This window comes from Tachypleus tridentatus, chromosome 6 (assembly GCF_004210375.1).
Source record: "Tachypleus tridentatus isolate NWPU-2018 chromosome 6, ASM421037v1, whole genome shotgun sequence".
In the NCBI taxonomy this organism is placed as follows: Eukaryota; Metazoa; Arthropoda; class Merostomata; order Xiphosura; family Limulidae; genus Tachypleus; species Tachypleus tridentatus.
In genome coordinates, this window is record NC_134830.1 from 96,787,896 (window position 1) to 96,807,216 (window position 19,321).

Below are 19,321 nucleotides of genomic sequence, written 5' to 3' on the forward strand. Positions count from 1 at the left end.
AAGGGTGTGATATAAAAGTTAAATCTCACTATTTAGTTAAAAAGAATAGCCCGAGAAAGGTTGGTAAGTAAATGGTGCTGTCTTCACTCTTTCTAGTTTGCTCAAAATTATGAAAATCGTGAGTATACATTTGTAAAATAATAATAATAACAACAGTAACTGATACTGATGTTAGTGATTATTTAAAATCCACTTGCACTTGATATGTTGTGGTATATTGTTATTATTAGGAATAGAATAGATTTAATCTGCAACAGATCAGAGAAACTTCATATGGAAAACTTACAGTGTGACTCTTTCAAATTGAATGAATAGAATAGAATTGTCAAAATCTGTCCAGTTATAACACTTGTCCATTAAGTTTGTGATTAAGTCAGTGAAAGTTTCTGTAATATCTTCTGTTTATTAACTTTGAGGTAGTTTTATGTTTCCAACATCTTGCTATAACTTGAGAGAAATTTGTTTGTTCTCTAACTCTTCTTATGCTTTTCCATTTATACCTGTCAAATATGACTTATAAAACTAAGAATAATTTGAGATATGTCAAGAAGTTATTTTTTCTTTTAAAATGTGATAGTTAACTCTGGATCAGTCGGTGCAGATTGCTCCTAAGGATATTTCTCCTTTTTCCTGTTTCTTGCATGCAGTGTACATACATCTGTGTACTTTCAATCACAACTGGAATATTTAGGGCAAAAACAGAAACACTGTTAATTTTCATAACATGTAAAACTATAATTTTCTGATTTAATTTCATTTTCTAATCCCATTAATCATATGAGGGATTTTTTTTCTACACATACATTCATGATAGATGCATTTGTATTATTTGAGATGTTTTTAAATCACTTATTTCTTTTTGATTTAAAAATAAAATTTTATTCAAATAGTCAAGCCCCAGTGGATATGAATAATTTTATTCTTGTGTACATTCAATCTTTATATTGCCAATGACATATAATTAATTGATAAAAAGTTTCATTCTCAAATATCATCAGTTGGTTGAGGATTTGATATTCATTGATACAAACATCTTGTAACACCTATGAAAAATAAGCATACTTTATCATAAGACATCGAAACATACACATTATTTCTTTTTGTATTTTACAATGGGGTTATGATCATGCCAAAAAAAGTATGAAAGTGAAGCTTATTGAGCACAGAAAAGAGAAAAAAAAAAATGAGTGAGTGTGTATATAGACACACATCCCAGTAAAATTTTAGCTGCAGATAAAACAAAATAATGACCCTTTACAAAATCAATAAATGTCTCTTAAATTATTTCTTGGCTTTCATAAACTTCTCAGCTTGAGTGAGATGGGTACTTCTGCTAGTAAGATAATGCCAAGTTTGTATTAATATTACATTATGGATTATATTTGGTTTGTATGTGTGAAGTAAATCTACTGTAACTGAATAAATATTTTTTGCTCATAGGAATAGTTATGAAATGTATTTATACTTAAGATACAAGAGTCCTGTTTTTGTCTTTAGTATAAATAGTTTTAAAGTGAGATTCTGAAAGTTCCATAAAGCAATTATAAATTTTTTTTCGATATTTCATGGACATGTACTGTGTGGAATAGCTTATTGATTAATCTTGTGTTTGTAAGTAGACAGTTTAACCTTATCTGTTTTTATTTGGCCAATACAGCTGAACACATCTTACATGACTGTCAGATATGTATTTAATTATTTTAATCTGCATTCTCAACCAACCTAATTAGTTCTGCAGTAGCACAAATAGTCTCAATAACAATGGTCTACAACAGAATAAAAACAATAGTTACTGTTGTCTAGTGTTTCCTGTAAACTTATAAAGAGATATTTAAAAGCGACTTTTGAAAGATATTCCCAGTCTTGTCTCGGACTTCATTTCACTTGCAGCTCTAAAAAGTTATCTGCATAAAAACACTAAAAGTAAGCTATATTGCTGTATATATTTTGCAATAATTTTCTTAACATGTCTTTAAACAGGCTGCTATAATTGCCAAACAAGAAAAAGAAGCTGAAAGGCAAAGGAAAGAGTATGCATACAAAAACCAAGAACATAAAAATATTGAAGATAATGTAAAAACTACAAGCAGAAAAAAATATCCATCAGAATCATCATGTGGAAAGAGACATCATCATGACAGCATTTTTGTGACAGGAGAGAGAGGACAAAGGAATGCTTGTTCTAGTGAAAGTGGTAGAAGCCAAAATCATAAATCGCAATGGCAGACCTCCGTTGGACCCCACAAACACACTTCTTTGCGGAACAGAAAACCGAGTGGTGACAATCAACATAAACGTAATCCACCTAAAAAACAGTCCAGAAAAACTTTTGATGGTTCAAGTAGCAGTGAACTGTTAGGAAAATATGTACATGGTCAATCAGAAAACAGCAAACCCCATCTACCTGTGAAAGAATTAGACACCAGTACACCACATGGCACTGTGGGGATGTTAGAAAATCCCTCTATAGTCATTCCCTCAAGCATTCAAGACCCACTAGAATGTGGAACTAGAAATGTGGACAAAATTAAAACTGAAGATTTATCTCGAGATCAGATTGCTGATGAGAATGATGATAACTCTAACATTAACTAATCAGAAGTTCAAGAAAGATACGATTTTTCTACAGTGGTGAGTTTACTTTATATCATTAACAATTTTACAAAATGTTTTTTTGAAAACTGATAGGTGCATCAGTTTTAATGCGTGTAAAGATGTATTTAAAAATTGTTTGCAGTTCTACTTTAGAAATGTGTGTTATTGTATATTTCATAAATGAAAATTGGTAATAGCAACATTTTAATAGTTCTTTATACATGTAGAAATTCTGAGTCGAACATAAGTTAATTTCAGATACCCTAAAGCTTGTTATTTTATAATTTTAATAAACATCTACAGAGAAACATTAGAATACTGGGTCTTAGGGACAAGTATATAATTTTTTTTTTAATTTATTGGCACTATGATGGATTATTTCCCTTTTTTAAATTTTAATGAATTTCTAAATTATTATTGCTTTACTTTCATTTCAAATGATGAAGAATCTTAAATAAATTCCTGTGTTTATTTTATTTGTTGTATAATTAACTTCTCAACTTTAACAATCTTACCAGATGTCTTATTACAAATGAAAATTTCTATAGCTTTCAAATAAATATAGTTTAAGAGAAAAATACTTTCAAGAAAATTTAAGTTATAAACAAATTTGTGGATCTGTATATTGTTCCTAAGTTTTCTAAACTTCCTTTCAGATTCCTGTGTTAATCTCAGCAGAAGCTCCATCTAGTAACTTTCTCATGAAACTAAATTATTGATCATCACATTTGATTTACTCAGTGGTAATTAATGATGCTTTTAAGCATTTTCAAAACTGGAGTTCATTAGCAATTGCTCACACTAATGTTATAACATCATAAAAAGATTGAAATTTAGTGCTACAATGATAAAACCACAAAAAGAGAAGGAAAAATTTCATAAGAAACAAGACATAGATGATTATTTGCTCTTAGCATGTACAAAGGGAAAAAAGTATCTTTAGATGTCTGGTATAGGTATTAAAACTTTTATTAAAATAGAGAACAATGTTTTGACTTCTAGGTTAACAAAGAGAGTTTGCAAGTGACTATCGTCTTAGGAACAAGAGTGTAAATGGGTACGGAATTGTAGATAGTGTTGCAGTGTACGTCAGGTTATTAATTAGTATAGGTATAAAGTTTTCCTTTATATTGGTTTAATTTTGGTTTGAGTTGTTGCATAAGTAGAACTTCTTTGGTTTTGTGTTTGTTTGTTTCCCAACTTAGTATCTAGGTGTTTTCTATGTTTATATTATGTTTATTTGATTTGCAGTGTTCAGAAACATGTGAAGGTTGTTTTTGTGTTCTTTGAATCTGGTTTCCATTTTTCTGCTTGTTTCTCCAATAAAGACGTCGTGGCAGTTGTTGCATTGTATTTTATAAATAATGTTGGAGTTGTGTTTGTCAGTGTAGTTTTTACTTAGTATGGACTTTAGTGTTGTATGTTTTCATTCCTATGACATGTCTGGCAACATTCAGTTGCAAACTCTCTTTGTAAACGTAAAGATGACCTAAGAAGGTTGAAACAGTAATCTATATTTTATTGTAATAAAAGTTTTAATACCCATATCAGCCATCTTGAGATACATTTTTACTTCAAGTGGGTTTTTCGTTATCAAGAAAGTGAAAAAAGTATTGTAAAGAAAACTTCTAATTGCATTGTTTACAGATGAACTTTTTGGAGCTGTGCTGGAGTGAAAGTGTTTCTTAACTTTATTGCTCACACTTATAGAAATTTGTTGAAATATGTTATAAAATATGCTTGAGTTAAAGTTGTTTAAGTAGTCAAAATTATGATTTTTTAATTTAAAACTTGAAATATAACATGCATGTTTAGACTTGACACCTGAAAGGTGCTTTATGACCTTCATAATGGTGTTTGTCTTTAAATCCCATTCTCAGTAGTTAGAAATGTATTTGCTACTTCTGTATCTAATGGATGTTGACTTTAAGGGTATTGTGATTGAAAAGTTTGTACATTTTTCTGTTCTCAATTCAGCGTATCAAGCCAATTGACCCAATGGAAAACACTCTTGCCATCAAGTCTAGATTAAGGGTTTCATTTGCCCTAGGCTTTTCAACTTATAAAGGTCCCCTGAATACATAACCTCCACACGCAATACATTTATAGTCATAACTTGAGGCCCTTTGTCCAGGGTTGGGTGCCATAAATTGTAGATTTGTTTGATTGTTAGCATCCTGTCATCTGAAATAAACTACTAATGATGTAGTTGTTTTGTGAAAAAGTAGCCTTTAAACTATGTAAGTTGTTTTACTGTTTTAAAATCTTTTTAGTTTCATAATGTACTTTTGACAATAAATACTAATATTTCAGTTACAAACAGATGTTTGGACCAGAAAGTATTAATGTTGTACATAATATATTTTGTTAATATCAGTGTATTATATACCACTAAAGCTAGTTTTCTCAATAAATGTTAAAGCCAATTTAATTTAGGTTGAGAGGTGATGTAACCAGTTTTATTTTGTTTTGTTTTTTCCAGATATCAAGATACCAGAAGAGCCCGTGTTTCTCTGATGATGAAGTTACAGAATTTTTGTTCAACAAAATTTCCATCATCTGAAGGATATGTAATTGTTATTGGCTTTCCGCGAGGTTGTGGTCATCTTCTGTCAGCTTAAAGTTGGTATGCTTATTTTTGCTTCTTCGGCAACTGTTGGTTATTAAAATAATTGGTATCATTTCACACTGCAGTGCATATTAATGGTAAGTAACTTGATAATTTTCAGTGGTTTTATGTACGAACACTGAAATTTAAATCAATTGGATATGTATATTTGGTGAAAAATTTTCAAAATGAAATTAAATATTAGTTCCACATTTTGTGTTATAGAGAGAGAACTTATGTTGTTCTTTTATCCAAAACTCAGTTTAAAGTTATTGATAAATGAATATGTATGTATTACTGAGAACTTAATCATTGTATATTCTGCTTTTTATACTAAAAGCAACAAAATTCCAAACACTACATAAATTTGATCCAATATTGCTCAAGCTTACCTATTTTCATTTATCTTAGGACATATGTTGAGTTGCTGTTGGGCTCTTCTTTCAATAATGACAGCAAGTTTTATATTTTTAATGTAAAACTTAAGTAATATGTAGAATTTGTACATATATGAATGTAATGATAATTTACAGAATTAATGACTTTTCCAGTAACACCTCAAAATATTGGTATTTGTTTGGACATTCTTTAAGTCTTTACTGAAAGAGGCCTGATCTCAAAAGGGTTTGCAGTTGTTTAATGTTGCTGGTTCTTAAATGATTGTGTAATAAGGCATATCTGAGTGAATTTTGTGGTGTTATACAATTATCAAACATTAGTATCCAGAAATCACAACATTTTGAGCACTAAACAAAACAAATTTTAAAACAAATGAATATATACATATATACACAACTATCTATGGCCCTTAAATAAACATCTAGACAAGTTGTTTAGTATGATTCAGTTTTACTTTGTTTTAAAAGTTGTAGTTTATTTGTTTTATAGTTTTCCTGTTTGGATATATTTTTGCCAAAAAATTGGTCAGAAAGAAAAGGATAAATCAGACTTCAAATGAAACTGTTAAATAATGTTTTAAAGCTGAATTTATATTCTCAAAAATTACCAACATTATAGTAAACATTAATGTAGAAATTAAGTACACAGAATATTTTCTTAATCTACATTTATGTATCACAAAAACAACAGTAAATAATAGGAAAAATCCCTGTTTCATTTAAATTTATTGATATGACTAGACCTATTTGATTCTTTGAAACATTACATCTTGGGTTGTTGTGGCTTTGTCTGTTATACCCCAGTTAAGAATGTGGTCAGTTTACTTGTTCAATCAATCTACAAAGTTGTAATATAGCAGATGGTTGAAGTCCTGTTGGTGAATCGTCATGCAGTTATAACCATAAATATGAGCATATTGTTTGATAACTGAGAATGAAAGCTTTGAGAAGATGTGATAATAAATAACAGCAAACTTCTAAGTGATGAAACATGAAACAACTTATTATTTTGCCAGTTGATATGAATCCAAACACTGTTAAATTTGTGGCTCATAATATTTTACATTAGTGGTTAAATTCACAAATAAAATTAAAAAAAGAAATTATTTTTAAATTTTATTATCTTTAAACCTTTTATGGGTATAGCAGGTGTGGTGTGGTTTATATGTTATACCCTTTTCTTTCATTAGGAATTTATCTCTCATGTTAGGCTTCTTGTTTCAAATTTGTAAACATCTATAAATACATGTCATTTATATATAATTAAAGAAGCAAGTACTATTATGCTGATATAATATTGTTTTGAAGAAAATTGTTACCTGTGCTGTTGTGGCATTTCTTCCAAAATGTCTTTTTGCTTTTTATATGTGCATGTGTATTCCATATTGTAGTTACAAATGATGAAATTACTATTAACCACATAATGTAAAAGTACAGTGTTTTAATGAGTGTTTAAATTATTAAAAGCATTTAATGGAAGTAAAATATTATATGCAGCTTAATAGGTTATTTGGACTTTGTAATTTTAATTGAGATACGACCTTATATGCATTAAGATCTTTCAGTTTGAAAACTCAACATGGAAAGATGTTTTATCTTTAAGCTGTGTGTTCAGAACTACATTATACTCGTATCTTGTCCTTGTTTTTATAGTGTTTCAAAACTCCTTAATGGCAAATTCTTTAAGTTTTAAAACAGTTAGGCATAAAGTGTGTAATTTGTTCAATCTGTCTCTCCTTTTTACACATTTTATTATGTCTAATCTCTTGTTTTATGTTGATCCATTATGACTTTGAGCATGATTAAAATTATAAGAACTGTTTCTTATCACATCAAATATGTAAAAATGACTAAAAAGTGCTTCAGTAGCTCATCTAGATGTATGTATATGGCATGTTTAACCATTATTACATACTATGGAAAAGTTGGTAATAACAGACTGTTTTATAAAATCAGAAGTTTTTTTGAAAATTTTAATATATAGAAAATAACTGTTGTTGATGCCAATGCTGTGGATTTTACTTTTTTTAAGACCACGGATTAACTTGAGACTAATGTATCTGTATAAAAGAATTGCAGACTTTTGCAAAAACATGCCAGGTTGTCAGTTGTGTATAACTCATCTTCCAGTTGGACAGGTTGAATAATAATATAATTGCCTCGTGCCTGTCAGTAGCATAAAACTGGACAATTTTGGTTTGATGTGATTGTCATGGTTGCTTCTGACGTGTCATATTCTAATAAAATTGTGTCATCTGATGGTGTCCAATTCATTTTGGATAACATACTAATTTTTGCATTTAAGCTATTAAAAAAGAAAGTTAAAACTGCTGTGGAGATAATTATGAGTTTATTTATGAATGTGAATATAATATTGGCACTAGTGAAAAGTTATAATTTTGCTGAAAAGTTCTAGTGTGTCAGCAGATCTTATAATATATGATTTTTCTTCGTGTTTCTTCTCTTTTAGTCAAGCTCATGTGATCCTTTGTTGCTTAAGGTAAAAGGAAATTATTGTTTAGGGATAAGATAACTATCTAACAGAATAATTATGGAAGGCAAGATCATTACTATACTGTGTACTATTTTTATAGTATTACTGCAAAGCTAAATTAGTAGTTTGACATAGGTGCATGCTATTACATGTCTCATTTGTCCATCTTTTACAGTAGATTTATCACTGAAATTAAGATTGTTATAAATATTCTTTATATGCAACTTGGTGATTAACAACCCCTACTCCGTAATATTTCATATATGAAAAAAAAACATTTAGAAATTCATTTTTGGACTTACTTGAATGATGGATAAAAGATACACATAAGTGGTTACGTATAAGTTGATTCATTCCAATATTGAAATCCACAGAGCATTTCTGTGAAAACAAAGACTTCATGTTGTTTTAGCATTTTGAAACCTATGCGAGTACTATATAAAACTAAATATTTACACTAGTGATGAATCTTAGTTGTTTCCATGACATTGAGATATTTACATTATCTGTGTAAGTTGTTCTCCTGATATCTCTTGTGTAAGAGTTCACAGTAATCTTTCTTGAGTGTGTGTTCAATGTCAGTTATTAGGAAGAAAGAAAAAAAAAAAAAAGATGAAAATAATTTTCTCTTGAGACATTGTCCTTTTGTTGGGTATATATACACATATATATCCACACACTTCTTCTGTTGTCTCATTCATAGAATATTCTGCAATCCATTATCCAGTCAGTAAATTTATATTCTATAATTTCTTTAGTATGATAAAAGTTGTTGAGACAGTCATGCATCTTTAAAGTAAAGAAACAAACAGTAGAGCTGGGTTAACTGCATGCCTGTAATTATGTTGTACATAGCTTAGTGTTTCTTGCTCACCAATTTTAAATCTAAGGATAAACTGTAAATGTTTGAAGTGCCTATTGCAAAGGACATGAAACCTAGAATGGTCAAGATACTTTTTCTTCAAAATTTTATTTCAGTGTGTGTATTTCTGTCAGCAAAGGAATTTTTTTTTTGTATGTTAAAGATGATTTAGTGTTTAGGGATGCTATTTTTACATCTCCACATTGAAATTCTTTGAGGGTTTTTTTTTTTGTAGGTAGGTGCTTTTTATGAATTATGTATGTTAATAAAGTGCTCATGATTTAGTTGTCCTGATTAAAGAGAAAAAAATATTTTTTGTGCACTTAATTAATTTACATAAAGAACTTTTTAACACTGAAAGTAAGTGGTACAGTACCTTTATCAAACAGACTTCACTTTGATGCTTGTTACTAAAGTAACATCATTCTCTGTGTACTCTACTATTAAAGATGAAAGAAAGCTGAGAAGTGAATTACTCATTTAAGAATTGAGGTCACTTATCAAGGCATGTGGTAAACTGTAGTTTACATAGCTTCTAGTTTCTTGCATTATCATGTTTTTTTCTGATATTCTACCTCCACATCATATTACAACTAACTCTGTACCCAACCTCTTTTACATGTACATCTAGCTTCAGAGGATTTGGCTTATTTTCATTCTGTATGCTCTGTTAGGATCTTTCCCAGTCCATTTGGATGCCATGAGAGTAATCAACATTGAAATTAATACAAAAACTTGAAGAAGACACAGTTTACAAATATACATAAGCATTACACAGTATTATTGTATTTTCTTCCAAAACATTATGTAGTGCATGTGCATAATGAAATGCAGTTTCTTTGAGTGAAAGCAGCAAGTTCTGTCAGAAATTCTACTGGAACAATGTGTAATGTGACTAGGTATATGAGTGTGTGAAAAATGATAGGATGCTTTTTAAGTAAAAGTCACATTGTGATGACATTGGATTTAAGTATTTCCTTTTAGTCCTTAAAAAGTCCTTAGTTTTATCAAAGGTGTACTAAACATTTTTAATAGTCCTTTAATGGAACCACATTCTGCTCAGTGAAGTGTAGGGTACAGCTGAATTTCTGATCAGTTTACACAGTAAATTTACCTTACATCTGTTTTGTAGTTATCAGTGAAGTCACAATTAACAGATTCTTTGCCATTTGTATTAGCAGTTAGTATAGACAATTTTTTGAATTCATAATTTTTAGAGTGGAGAAAAGGTAGAAAATCTCTAAAAAATAGTAATTTTGGTTAATTAAATTTTCATTACATCTTTTTTTTTTTTTAATCTATTCATGTGATTTGCACTAAATTTATTATAGATCTAGTGCAAACGTTCAGTAACTGATTATGTTGAATATGAAAAGAAAAATGTACTGGAAAGGTGGTGGAGTGGACTTTATATTTATTACACATTTAATTAATAAAAGTAGATTGACCTTATAAACATTCTCACGTATGAGGATCAGAGATTTAATATGGTATTAGACTAGTCCACTGTAGCTGATTCTGGCAGCTGAAGAACCATCAGCTGAATGGAGCACCACATTAAAGTATTGCTAGATCAACTGTCATATGTTACTAAGAGTAATACTGCTAGATTCTTGGAACACACTACAGCATTTGCAAAAGTTGCTTCTCTAGTAAAGTAGCTGCACCCAAACTGATAGGACCATACTTTATGGAAGAACCTTAACTTTACAATAGACACGTGAGAAAACATTAAAATAACCTGTTTCCGTATTTGCTACTCAACCTCTGTCCACAACAGTCATGCCACAATGGAAAACCAAACAACTTTATTAAGGGGTGTCTAAAGTAATTGAAAAGTAATGATTGAAGGCAATTTTCTTACAAGCACTGAGTCTGACAGTATCCATATTTATATCAATAAGCAGTCAGTTACCCATTACCATTTTAATGGAAAGTAGTTAAATTGTGTTACCATGAGATATCCAACATGACTATATATAATGGAGATACCCACTTGGAAACTCTTGACAAGGAGAGAAGTTGGAAAGACAGATTTTAGTGTTGTGGAGTTAGCTAAGCAGGAGTCTCACCTGAAAATAATGCAATTATCAATTTCTTTTATATTACTACAATCCAAAAACGCAGGTTAATATTTGCTCAAACTATCAACTGTAAAGAATATAATCATCTATGTTTTGCTTCTTCTAAGATTTTCCTTCTTGGTAAGTAATTCTATTCCTAAAGCATTCCACTCGCACACTTCAACAGTCTGAACAATTCCTAATGAAATACGGTTTTGAGAATAAAAACGTGCAAAATTTAAATAGCATTTTACTAAAGTAGATTATACATTCTTTATGTCGATGTAGAGTGAACAAGGTGGTGAGAGCAGTAATTTATAGATTTCTGGAAAAGTGACTAGATGGAGCTCCTGAAAGAAGGAACAGTGGAAATAAATGAGAATGTTAAGTTTGTAATACACCACAGGTCAGAAAGGTCCAAAAATTGTCTTGTAACAAGACACTGTTATGATTTATAGATAAAATCATATAAGTGGTGTTAACTGCTATCTGCAAAGTAACTTATCAAAAAAAAAAATCTTAATAAATATCAACTAAATTGAAATTGACTTGATATCTAAAACGTATTTTTCTAGTGAATGATAAAGAAATTAAGATTTATTATTGTTTTTTTCAAAACTCTTTTGCAATAAAACTTTAAAAATTTCAAAACCTAAAAAATAAAAGTAGTATTTACATACTGTAACTACAATTTGTTTTTTGTTTTTTTATGGCATCTTATATTAGTCTGAAGTTGAATATTAAATAAAACAAGAGGACTTCAGTTCTTAAAAAGTAGTTTAAGTAGGTATATGTGATCACTGCTTTAATATAATGTAGTGCAGTGTTTCCAAAACTTTTCCAAATAGGAACTGGTTTATTTTTGTAATTTTTTATGAAGCCCAGCCTCCTTAAATACCTAATTAGATAATCTGCTAAGACTTAACATCAAGCTGGAAGCAATAGTCCTATCAGTACATCATTGATTATAAAATCTACGGGTGTTTTATAGTACTACTGTGTGAAAATAAATAAATTATACTTCAGTGTTATTTAACCTTTACGTAAACTGTATATTTATTAATGCTCTCTTAAGAAATAAACTTACCTCATGAGGAGGACGATTCTATTTTTCATCAACTTCAAATCAAGAGGAAAAGAGTCAGTTTGATCTTCAAATATGGCTTACATCTAATATGTTTTTGTTTTTTTAAGAAGACCAACGTTGAGAAGCTTGATTTGCATTTATAAGTTGTGATAGAGGGCATAAGAAATCTCACTGCTCCTTTTAATAAATTTGGATAGTCAGCACAACTGCTTATCCAAAAATTAATTAAAACACTTTTAGTACAATGTTACAGGGTAACTCAGTAATATAATAAATTTCTGATTCACCGAGTTATAATCTTTCGTCATTTTTTCGTGTCAACAGTACAAGGGTTCTTGATCTACATTTTACTGCTGTTAATTGGAGAAAAATATTCCTTCAAGCATGGTATTAGTCCCAAATGATGCTCTTTGATTGATATTACCTTCTTCATCTCAGTTTTGTAGTTCTGTTAAAAGCAGAGAAAGACAATTTCTCTTCTCAACTGGATGTACCCACAAGTCGATTTTTTTTTTATTTTTTTTTTATATATATATAGCTGCTTCTATCTTTTGGAGTTTAAAAATATTTGTTAGCACCTTGTAAATTTAGATTTAATGCATTAAAAAGCTAAAGTTATCACATAAATAGGCCACCTTAATTGACCAATACAAATTAAGAAACCTGTCTCTAAATTCAAATATTGCATCCTTTGCTGATGGGAGATGTTGCTCCAAAATCAAGATAACTTCATTCTTCATTTCTGCAAGTCTTTTAAAGACATTTCCTTTTGATAACCACTGAACTTCACAGTGTAATAGGAGATGCTTGTGTTCACAAACTAATTCTTTGTACAAAGCAGTAAAGATTCTGGAATTCAACGAATGAGATTTTATATAGTTTATGAATTTAATACATTCTTGCATAGTTGAATTCAAAAGTAAGGACATCTTATTCACAGCTAACATCTCTCTGTGAATGCTACAGTGCATCTATTCACAGTATGGTGCCACTGATTGGATCCTCTGGAAAACTCCTATATGTGAACCTGCCATTGAGCAAACACCATTGGTATTCAAATCCAACACATTTTTTTTTCACTGAATACCATTCTGAATTATAAAATTATTCATTAAATTAAAATTTTCATCACTATTATTATTTTTAAACAACTTCCAACAAGAACAAATCTTCACGAATTGTGTCCTTATAACCATATCTTATGAAGCACGTTAATTTGGCATTATCTGCTATGTCTGTGCTTTTATCCATTTGTAACGATAAAAACTGACCACAGTGAACTCAACATATAATTTTCTTCTGTATTTTTTCACCATATCCACAATTCTACCTTCACTATATTATTAGATAGGGACAATAAATTCAACTGATTATCTTGTTTTCTACGAACACGAGACATAATTATTTTTACTGCAGACAGTATTAATGTTTTGCAAATAGTATGCAGATAACCTGCCTCAGCTGTTAGTTTTGAAATTTCACATAAGGTCAATTAACTTTTCAGTGGCAGATTGTGTGGAGAAAGTGTGAAATTACTTGTTTGGAAAAATGTTTCACATTTCTTATTTGTGAAAATCCATTAGCTTACTTGAGTATTCTGGATGTCTGGTATCCAAGTGGTGTTTCGATTTCAATGGTTTCATAACTTCACTTGATAATTTTGAACAACAAAGAATACGTAGTGACCTATTATTTTCTCTAACTTCAGTTTCACTAGAACTAGGCTGCATTTGCACATTACTTGAGGTTTTCTTGTGTAATGCGTGTTTCTTCAGTCATATATCCATACTGTAGAGGAGTTTTCTTAAAAAAATGAATAACTTAAAAAAAAGTATAGTTAATACAAACTAAGTTCCAAACAGTTTTCTCTCCTCTTAGAAAAAACTGATGCATCTGGCACCATCAACTTGTTTGGTGCTACCAGATGTAAGACTCAGGTCTTGCATGCCTGTCAATGTCCATTAACAGCGTAATCATATTTAACACATTTGGAATAAAATACCTGAAACTTTGGTGTCAAAGAACAGGTTAACTTGAATGAACAAAATCTCTTCTTTGATTTTACCTGCAAACAGGGAAAGATCAGCTTGGACTCAGCACTCGTGTGTAGCTTAAGTGGCTTAAATTTATGACATTTCACAAGAACCTCAAGGTTATCAACACCATAAAACTTAATCTTAGGCTCTCTAAATTGCACTTAATGAGAACACTTCAATTCCTGAGGGCCTGAAGGTATAAAGGCAGTCATCAACTGAGATGATGACATACTTTCAAAGCCTTAAGTACAAACTTTCACTTTACCTTCCTGTTATATTAGCTTAGTCAAAATATTGAGAAATCCAAATTAAATTAAATGAAAATTTAGACTATAATGTATTTGAGAATATTTATTTTATTAGAATATATTTATATTAATTGGTTTGATAACATTATTCTTTAATATACAACAGTTTTTAGTTTTCTTGGACTGGCTTTTTTTTTCAACTATACTGAAGTACATGAGAGCTCTACTGTACTCATGTACTGAGCAGTACATGATTACCCAGAAAATTACCCTTTAAGATCTAATGACATACAGACTGACATTGAACAATTAGGTTCCACACAAACAGCAGCCCACACTATAATACTTCATTACGGTCCATCATTTAGCAAAACATAACCATATTAAAGCTATTCACTTTGCTGTATTTAATTTGACAAACACAATGCAAAATTTATGACCAGTTGTCAGCAACTCTTAGCTAATTGGCTTTACACCGGGAAAAATGATGAAAATCATTTTTGGAGATGGTGATGCTTTTGTATAAAACTAGTTACTAAAGTTTATATGAAAATTAAAAGAACAGATAGTAATGTTGTCAATTTATTTTAAAAGTTGGGGCCTAAGTCCTTTTTCTGGGTATATTAAAATATTGTTTTTTTATTATTATTATGCAGAATTTTACTGTAAGTTCATTTCAACAATTATACTTACAGAAATTTAAATTTCAATAAAACAATATTGTATTTAAATAATTAGTTATAACATTATTGAAAGAGAGGAGTAAATTCAAACATCAAAAATAAGAGATTTCAAGAAGAAACATTTAAAAAAATTAACCTTCTCATTCATGTGTTAATCTTACTAGGAAAACTTATGAGATAGAGATACGTAGTTCTCGTCATTAAAATATCCAGATATATCTGCCTTATTTCCATTAATCACGTGGTAGGAACATTCTCTGACTTACTTGCCTACCTTAAGTTCAGTCTCATCAGTATATTTAATTTTAGTTTTGTATCTTAATCTTTTCAGATTATCGTTTCATAGTGAGCACCTTCTCACAATTCATTGATTGTGCTTGTTTGCAAGTGGTAATATTAGACACAATAAAGTTGCTGTAAAATTATTATGAAGATGATTACTAGTAAATGTTCACATTCCTAATCTGCAACCTTCTGGCAGTACCCATCTAATGTATAACTGAATACCATATCAGAAAGGTCAAAGTACAACTGTTGTATTATTACCCATCCTCATTTACTTCTCTATGCACTAGAGGCCCCGAGTTAATAGGCCCACCCTCTGGGAGATTTTTTGGTAAAATCAGGGCTAAAGTTATTGTAAATGGTTATGGGTTTTAAAACAGTGTCTGCTAATAACATTACTGTGAATGCTACAACCTACATTTTCAGGATTTATAAGTTTATATATGTTCCAAATTGCTAGGTGGGCCTGATGTTCTGATTAATTACTTAAAATGATCTATAACGTCTAGGTTTTTCAGTATTAATCTACAAGAGTATACATTTGTACAGTTCTTTCATGACTAACCTTTTCATTTCAAAATAAATGGACAAGCTGCAGTAGGTTTGGTTGAACATGCAAGAAATAAAAACATGTTTTTTTACCAACAATTGGGTGAGAAATTGAACTTTTTTTTCCTTAACCAGTGTGTTCAAAGAAGAAATAATCCTAGAGCTTACACATTTATCAGTGGCAAAATGTGTCAACAGCTTCTAAATTTGAGCACTTTGTTTGCAGCCCCATAAATGACTTATTGTTGATGGTTGTCAAATAAAATTTTCTGAATTTAAAATCTTTGTTTTTAACCTATATGCTGATTGGTGTTGATGATTTTCTTAATATAACCACTTTGTATTCAACCCACAATAAATTTTATTAAGACAGTGATATGAGAACAACTAGTTGAGCTATTGAAAGGTATTAAAGTCCCCAATCAAATTTTTAAATAGCCATTCAGAGTATTAGTTCTCATTTGGAAGTTTATTATGTGCTACCCGAGCATGTCTGAAATCACTAAGAGTTTCCAGAGCAGGTGATGGACTGTACTTTATGTATAAACTACTTTTTGTAGCATCAGCTACACTGGTTGCTTGTGTAAGCACCTTCTTTAAAGGTCAATTGCATCAAACCAAGACTTAACACTTTTTTCAAAACCAGTTCAAGACTTCTATGTTGATTATGTGGCAACATAGAACACAACTTTAATGAATTTTAACAATTACCATTATGGATGTCATAGACAAACAAAGTGAACTGTTACATCTCAATATTATAGAGCTTCATATGTCCTTAATTCTACAAAAAAATCTTCCTATTAGCCTGTGTTCTTTTCACTTGTTTAAGATTATGCATATATGTTTGAGAGAGTATTGCAGTATTAAAAGTTCACATAAGATAAGACTGGTCTCTGTGAAGGGGAATACTGACCATATCTTGGTTGAACTAGTTTTGTTTTTTCCTGGCTTCCATCACAGTGCCCATCTATCCACTAGAGGCATATTATTTATATTCAGAATAACCTAAATATATACAAGTATGCATAAAACAGAATTAAGCTAAAACATTAACTTAATTTTTGTATTAATATGTTACCCTTTTTCTATATAGGGATTACAAAATACCAAGGAAAATTAATTTATGCATTAAGAATATTGTTCTCTTATATACATTTTCAGATTTGGTGATTATGGTTGTAGTACCTAGAAACAGTTGAAACTCAGAATGGTAATATACAGAAATTTCTCATGTGCAGCATGTATATTTCATTGAAGAATGAAAAAGCCACACTGAAATTCTTGTCCATTAGTCAAGTGTCTTTGTAGTATGTTGTTATCTTATAGCATAAAACTATTATAGTAGAGAATATAGAATCATGTTTATCACCATAGAAGAGAAACTATGTAAACCCACTGTCCTTGCACAGTTGCACAGAGAATTGTTGTGTTTGCTGTCGTTGAACTGACAGAAATGACAGCAGGAGTAAAGTCATACAATTCTGAAACTGCATAAGAATTCTGAACTGGTTGTTGCTCTAAGCTTTGAGAGATTTATAGGTACAACTAGTAAGATGTGGATTTAATTTTAGACAACCAAAAAAGATGGCTGCTGGTCTGGACAGGATGGATTATTACAGGACAATAAGGGTTCAGTGCAACTTACCAGCTAAAGAAACAATGTCGTGAAGATAACCAGAAACAGTCATTTGATGAAAAGGCCAACTTTTCAAAGCCTAATAATGATGTTCATTTAAGTCACCCCTGCAATGTAGCCATTGTCAGTGGTTTAAAGAATGTGTTGACTGGACAAACAACTTGTGAAGTTTCTTGTTAATGGAATCACATTTCAGATTGAAGGCAGATATGTGTATCCATCTGGAGAAATAACTGAAATTGGGTCTAGCAGCAGATTTATTCATTCGAGGTGGGAGACCTAAGTAGCGTCATGGGTAATCTTGTGTGTTAACAAACACTTTTCAATAATTATAACTATCTGTAAAAGCATTTGCAGACATGGACTGCAGTAGTTGATACTTGCATCTTGGAGCATGACTGATCAACCTTTTTTTTTTTTTTTGAAAACAAGTAAGAGAGAGAGAGAAACCTCAAAAACAACTGGGTACAAGAGTTCAAGACACAAATAAATTTTAGTAAAGCCTATGAGTAGGTTTGTTGAATTTCACATCATGCTATGAGGGGTCATTTCTAGGCTAGCTCCTTGATTTTGAAGTGATAGATTAGAGGTAGGCCACAAGATAACACCACCTCTTTTAGCTCCTTTCCAACAATTGTCTGTTCGAGCAGCATGCATTTCTTATGTTTTATTTAGTTTTTGCTGCCTTATTAAGAGAACGAGGAAAACATATGGTAAATTAAAGACCTACTGAGTGATCTAAAGAGTGCATTTGAAACGTTGTGTCATAGATCATAGATCTTGTAATTATCTATTGTGAATTTCTAGGTTTTTATCCAGACCCTGTCACAGGAATAAAAACTTTTTTTCTATGTAGTAAAATTTTATGGATGGTATATTCATAGCCAAAATAAATTAAATTATACTTGTTCTTTTACATATTTCACTTCTGGCATAAACGTACAGTTTACACAACTGATTTTCTGTTTCAGTAATAAATGTTAATAATCAGCTTTTTCTATTCTGATATATTACAGATAAGGTAGTGTTTTCTCTATTATTGCTTCTGTGAAAGTTATCTGCCTTTATCAAAAATAAAACTTTGAGACTATTCAATTAAGTGTTTTCATTCTGAAAGTTATTTCAGAAAGAACTTTTTAATTATTATACAAACATGAAAATCTAGGTAGTTATAACAATAAATAATATCACAGTATTTGTATTACCTTACTGTCCACTGCAACTATTAAAACTAAGATCACATTGCATTACTATTTTTCATAATCTTTGGTAACATAGTAGTAATACATTAACAGGCTTAGTCCATCCATTAAGAAGATGAAAAGGCACAACATATTAAGCAGAGATGAAGTGTATACATGGTCAAATTGGCTTTCTTGTTGGTTTATATTTTTCATGCCTTTTAAACCCACCTTTTTGTTTTTAAGTTTATTTTTCACTTCTTACCTTCTCCTGAGAATATGAGTGTCATACCATGAATAAAAGTACAGATTTCCTTTCTGGCCAGATTTCTTCTTGGGGAAAATTCAAATCCATATAGTTCATTGTCACATGTGTGTTGCCAATATTCTGGATGATATTAACAGACCCACAGCATCTACACTAGTCTCGAGTGGTGAACAAAAGTATTTTCACTTATTTATAGTTTAGCCTGGGTGAAAATTATTTTTTTATTGCATTGCATTTGACATGATGCAGATAAATCAATTACGATTACAGCTCCCCTAATATGTTTTAACTAAAAGTATAATAGGGCAACTGTGTATTAGGATTT

At 30.4% G+C, this 19,321-nt stretch overlaps 2 protein-coding genes across 6 annotated transcripts in view; one reads left to right on the forward strand and one right to left on the reverse strand.

Annotated features, from left to right (window-relative positions):
• larp (La related protein) overlaps nucleotides 1-9,268 on the forward strand; it is a 93,037-nt gene extending 83,769 nt beyond the window's left edge. For all 5 annotated transcript variants that reach the window (XM_076506421.1, XM_076506420.1, XM_076506419.1 and 2 more), the window contains 2 exons: nucleotides 1,981-2,631; nucleotides 5,078-9,268. In XM_076506421.1, coding sequence (XP_076362536.1) covers nucleotides 1,981-2,595 — 615 coding nt within the window. In that variant the 3' untranslated portion in view covers nucleotides 2,596-2,631; nucleotides 5,078-9,268. The remainder of the gene's footprint in view (nucleotides 1-1,980; nucleotides 2,632-5,077) is intronic.
• Nucleotides 9,269-10,993: 1,725 nt separating this feature from the next.
• The window catches only part of Usp12-46 (Ubiquitin-specific protease 12/46), a 47,568-nt gene continuing 39,240 nt past the window's right edge, over nucleotides 10,994-19,321 (reverse strand). Inside the window, exon 9 of the mRNA XM_076506427.1 lies at nucleotides 10,994-11,029. Within this exon, the coding sequence (XP_076362542.1) occupies nucleotides 11,009-11,029 (21 nt within the window). The 3' untranslated portion in view covers nucleotides 10,994-11,008. The remainder of the gene's footprint in view (nucleotides 11,030-19,321) is intronic.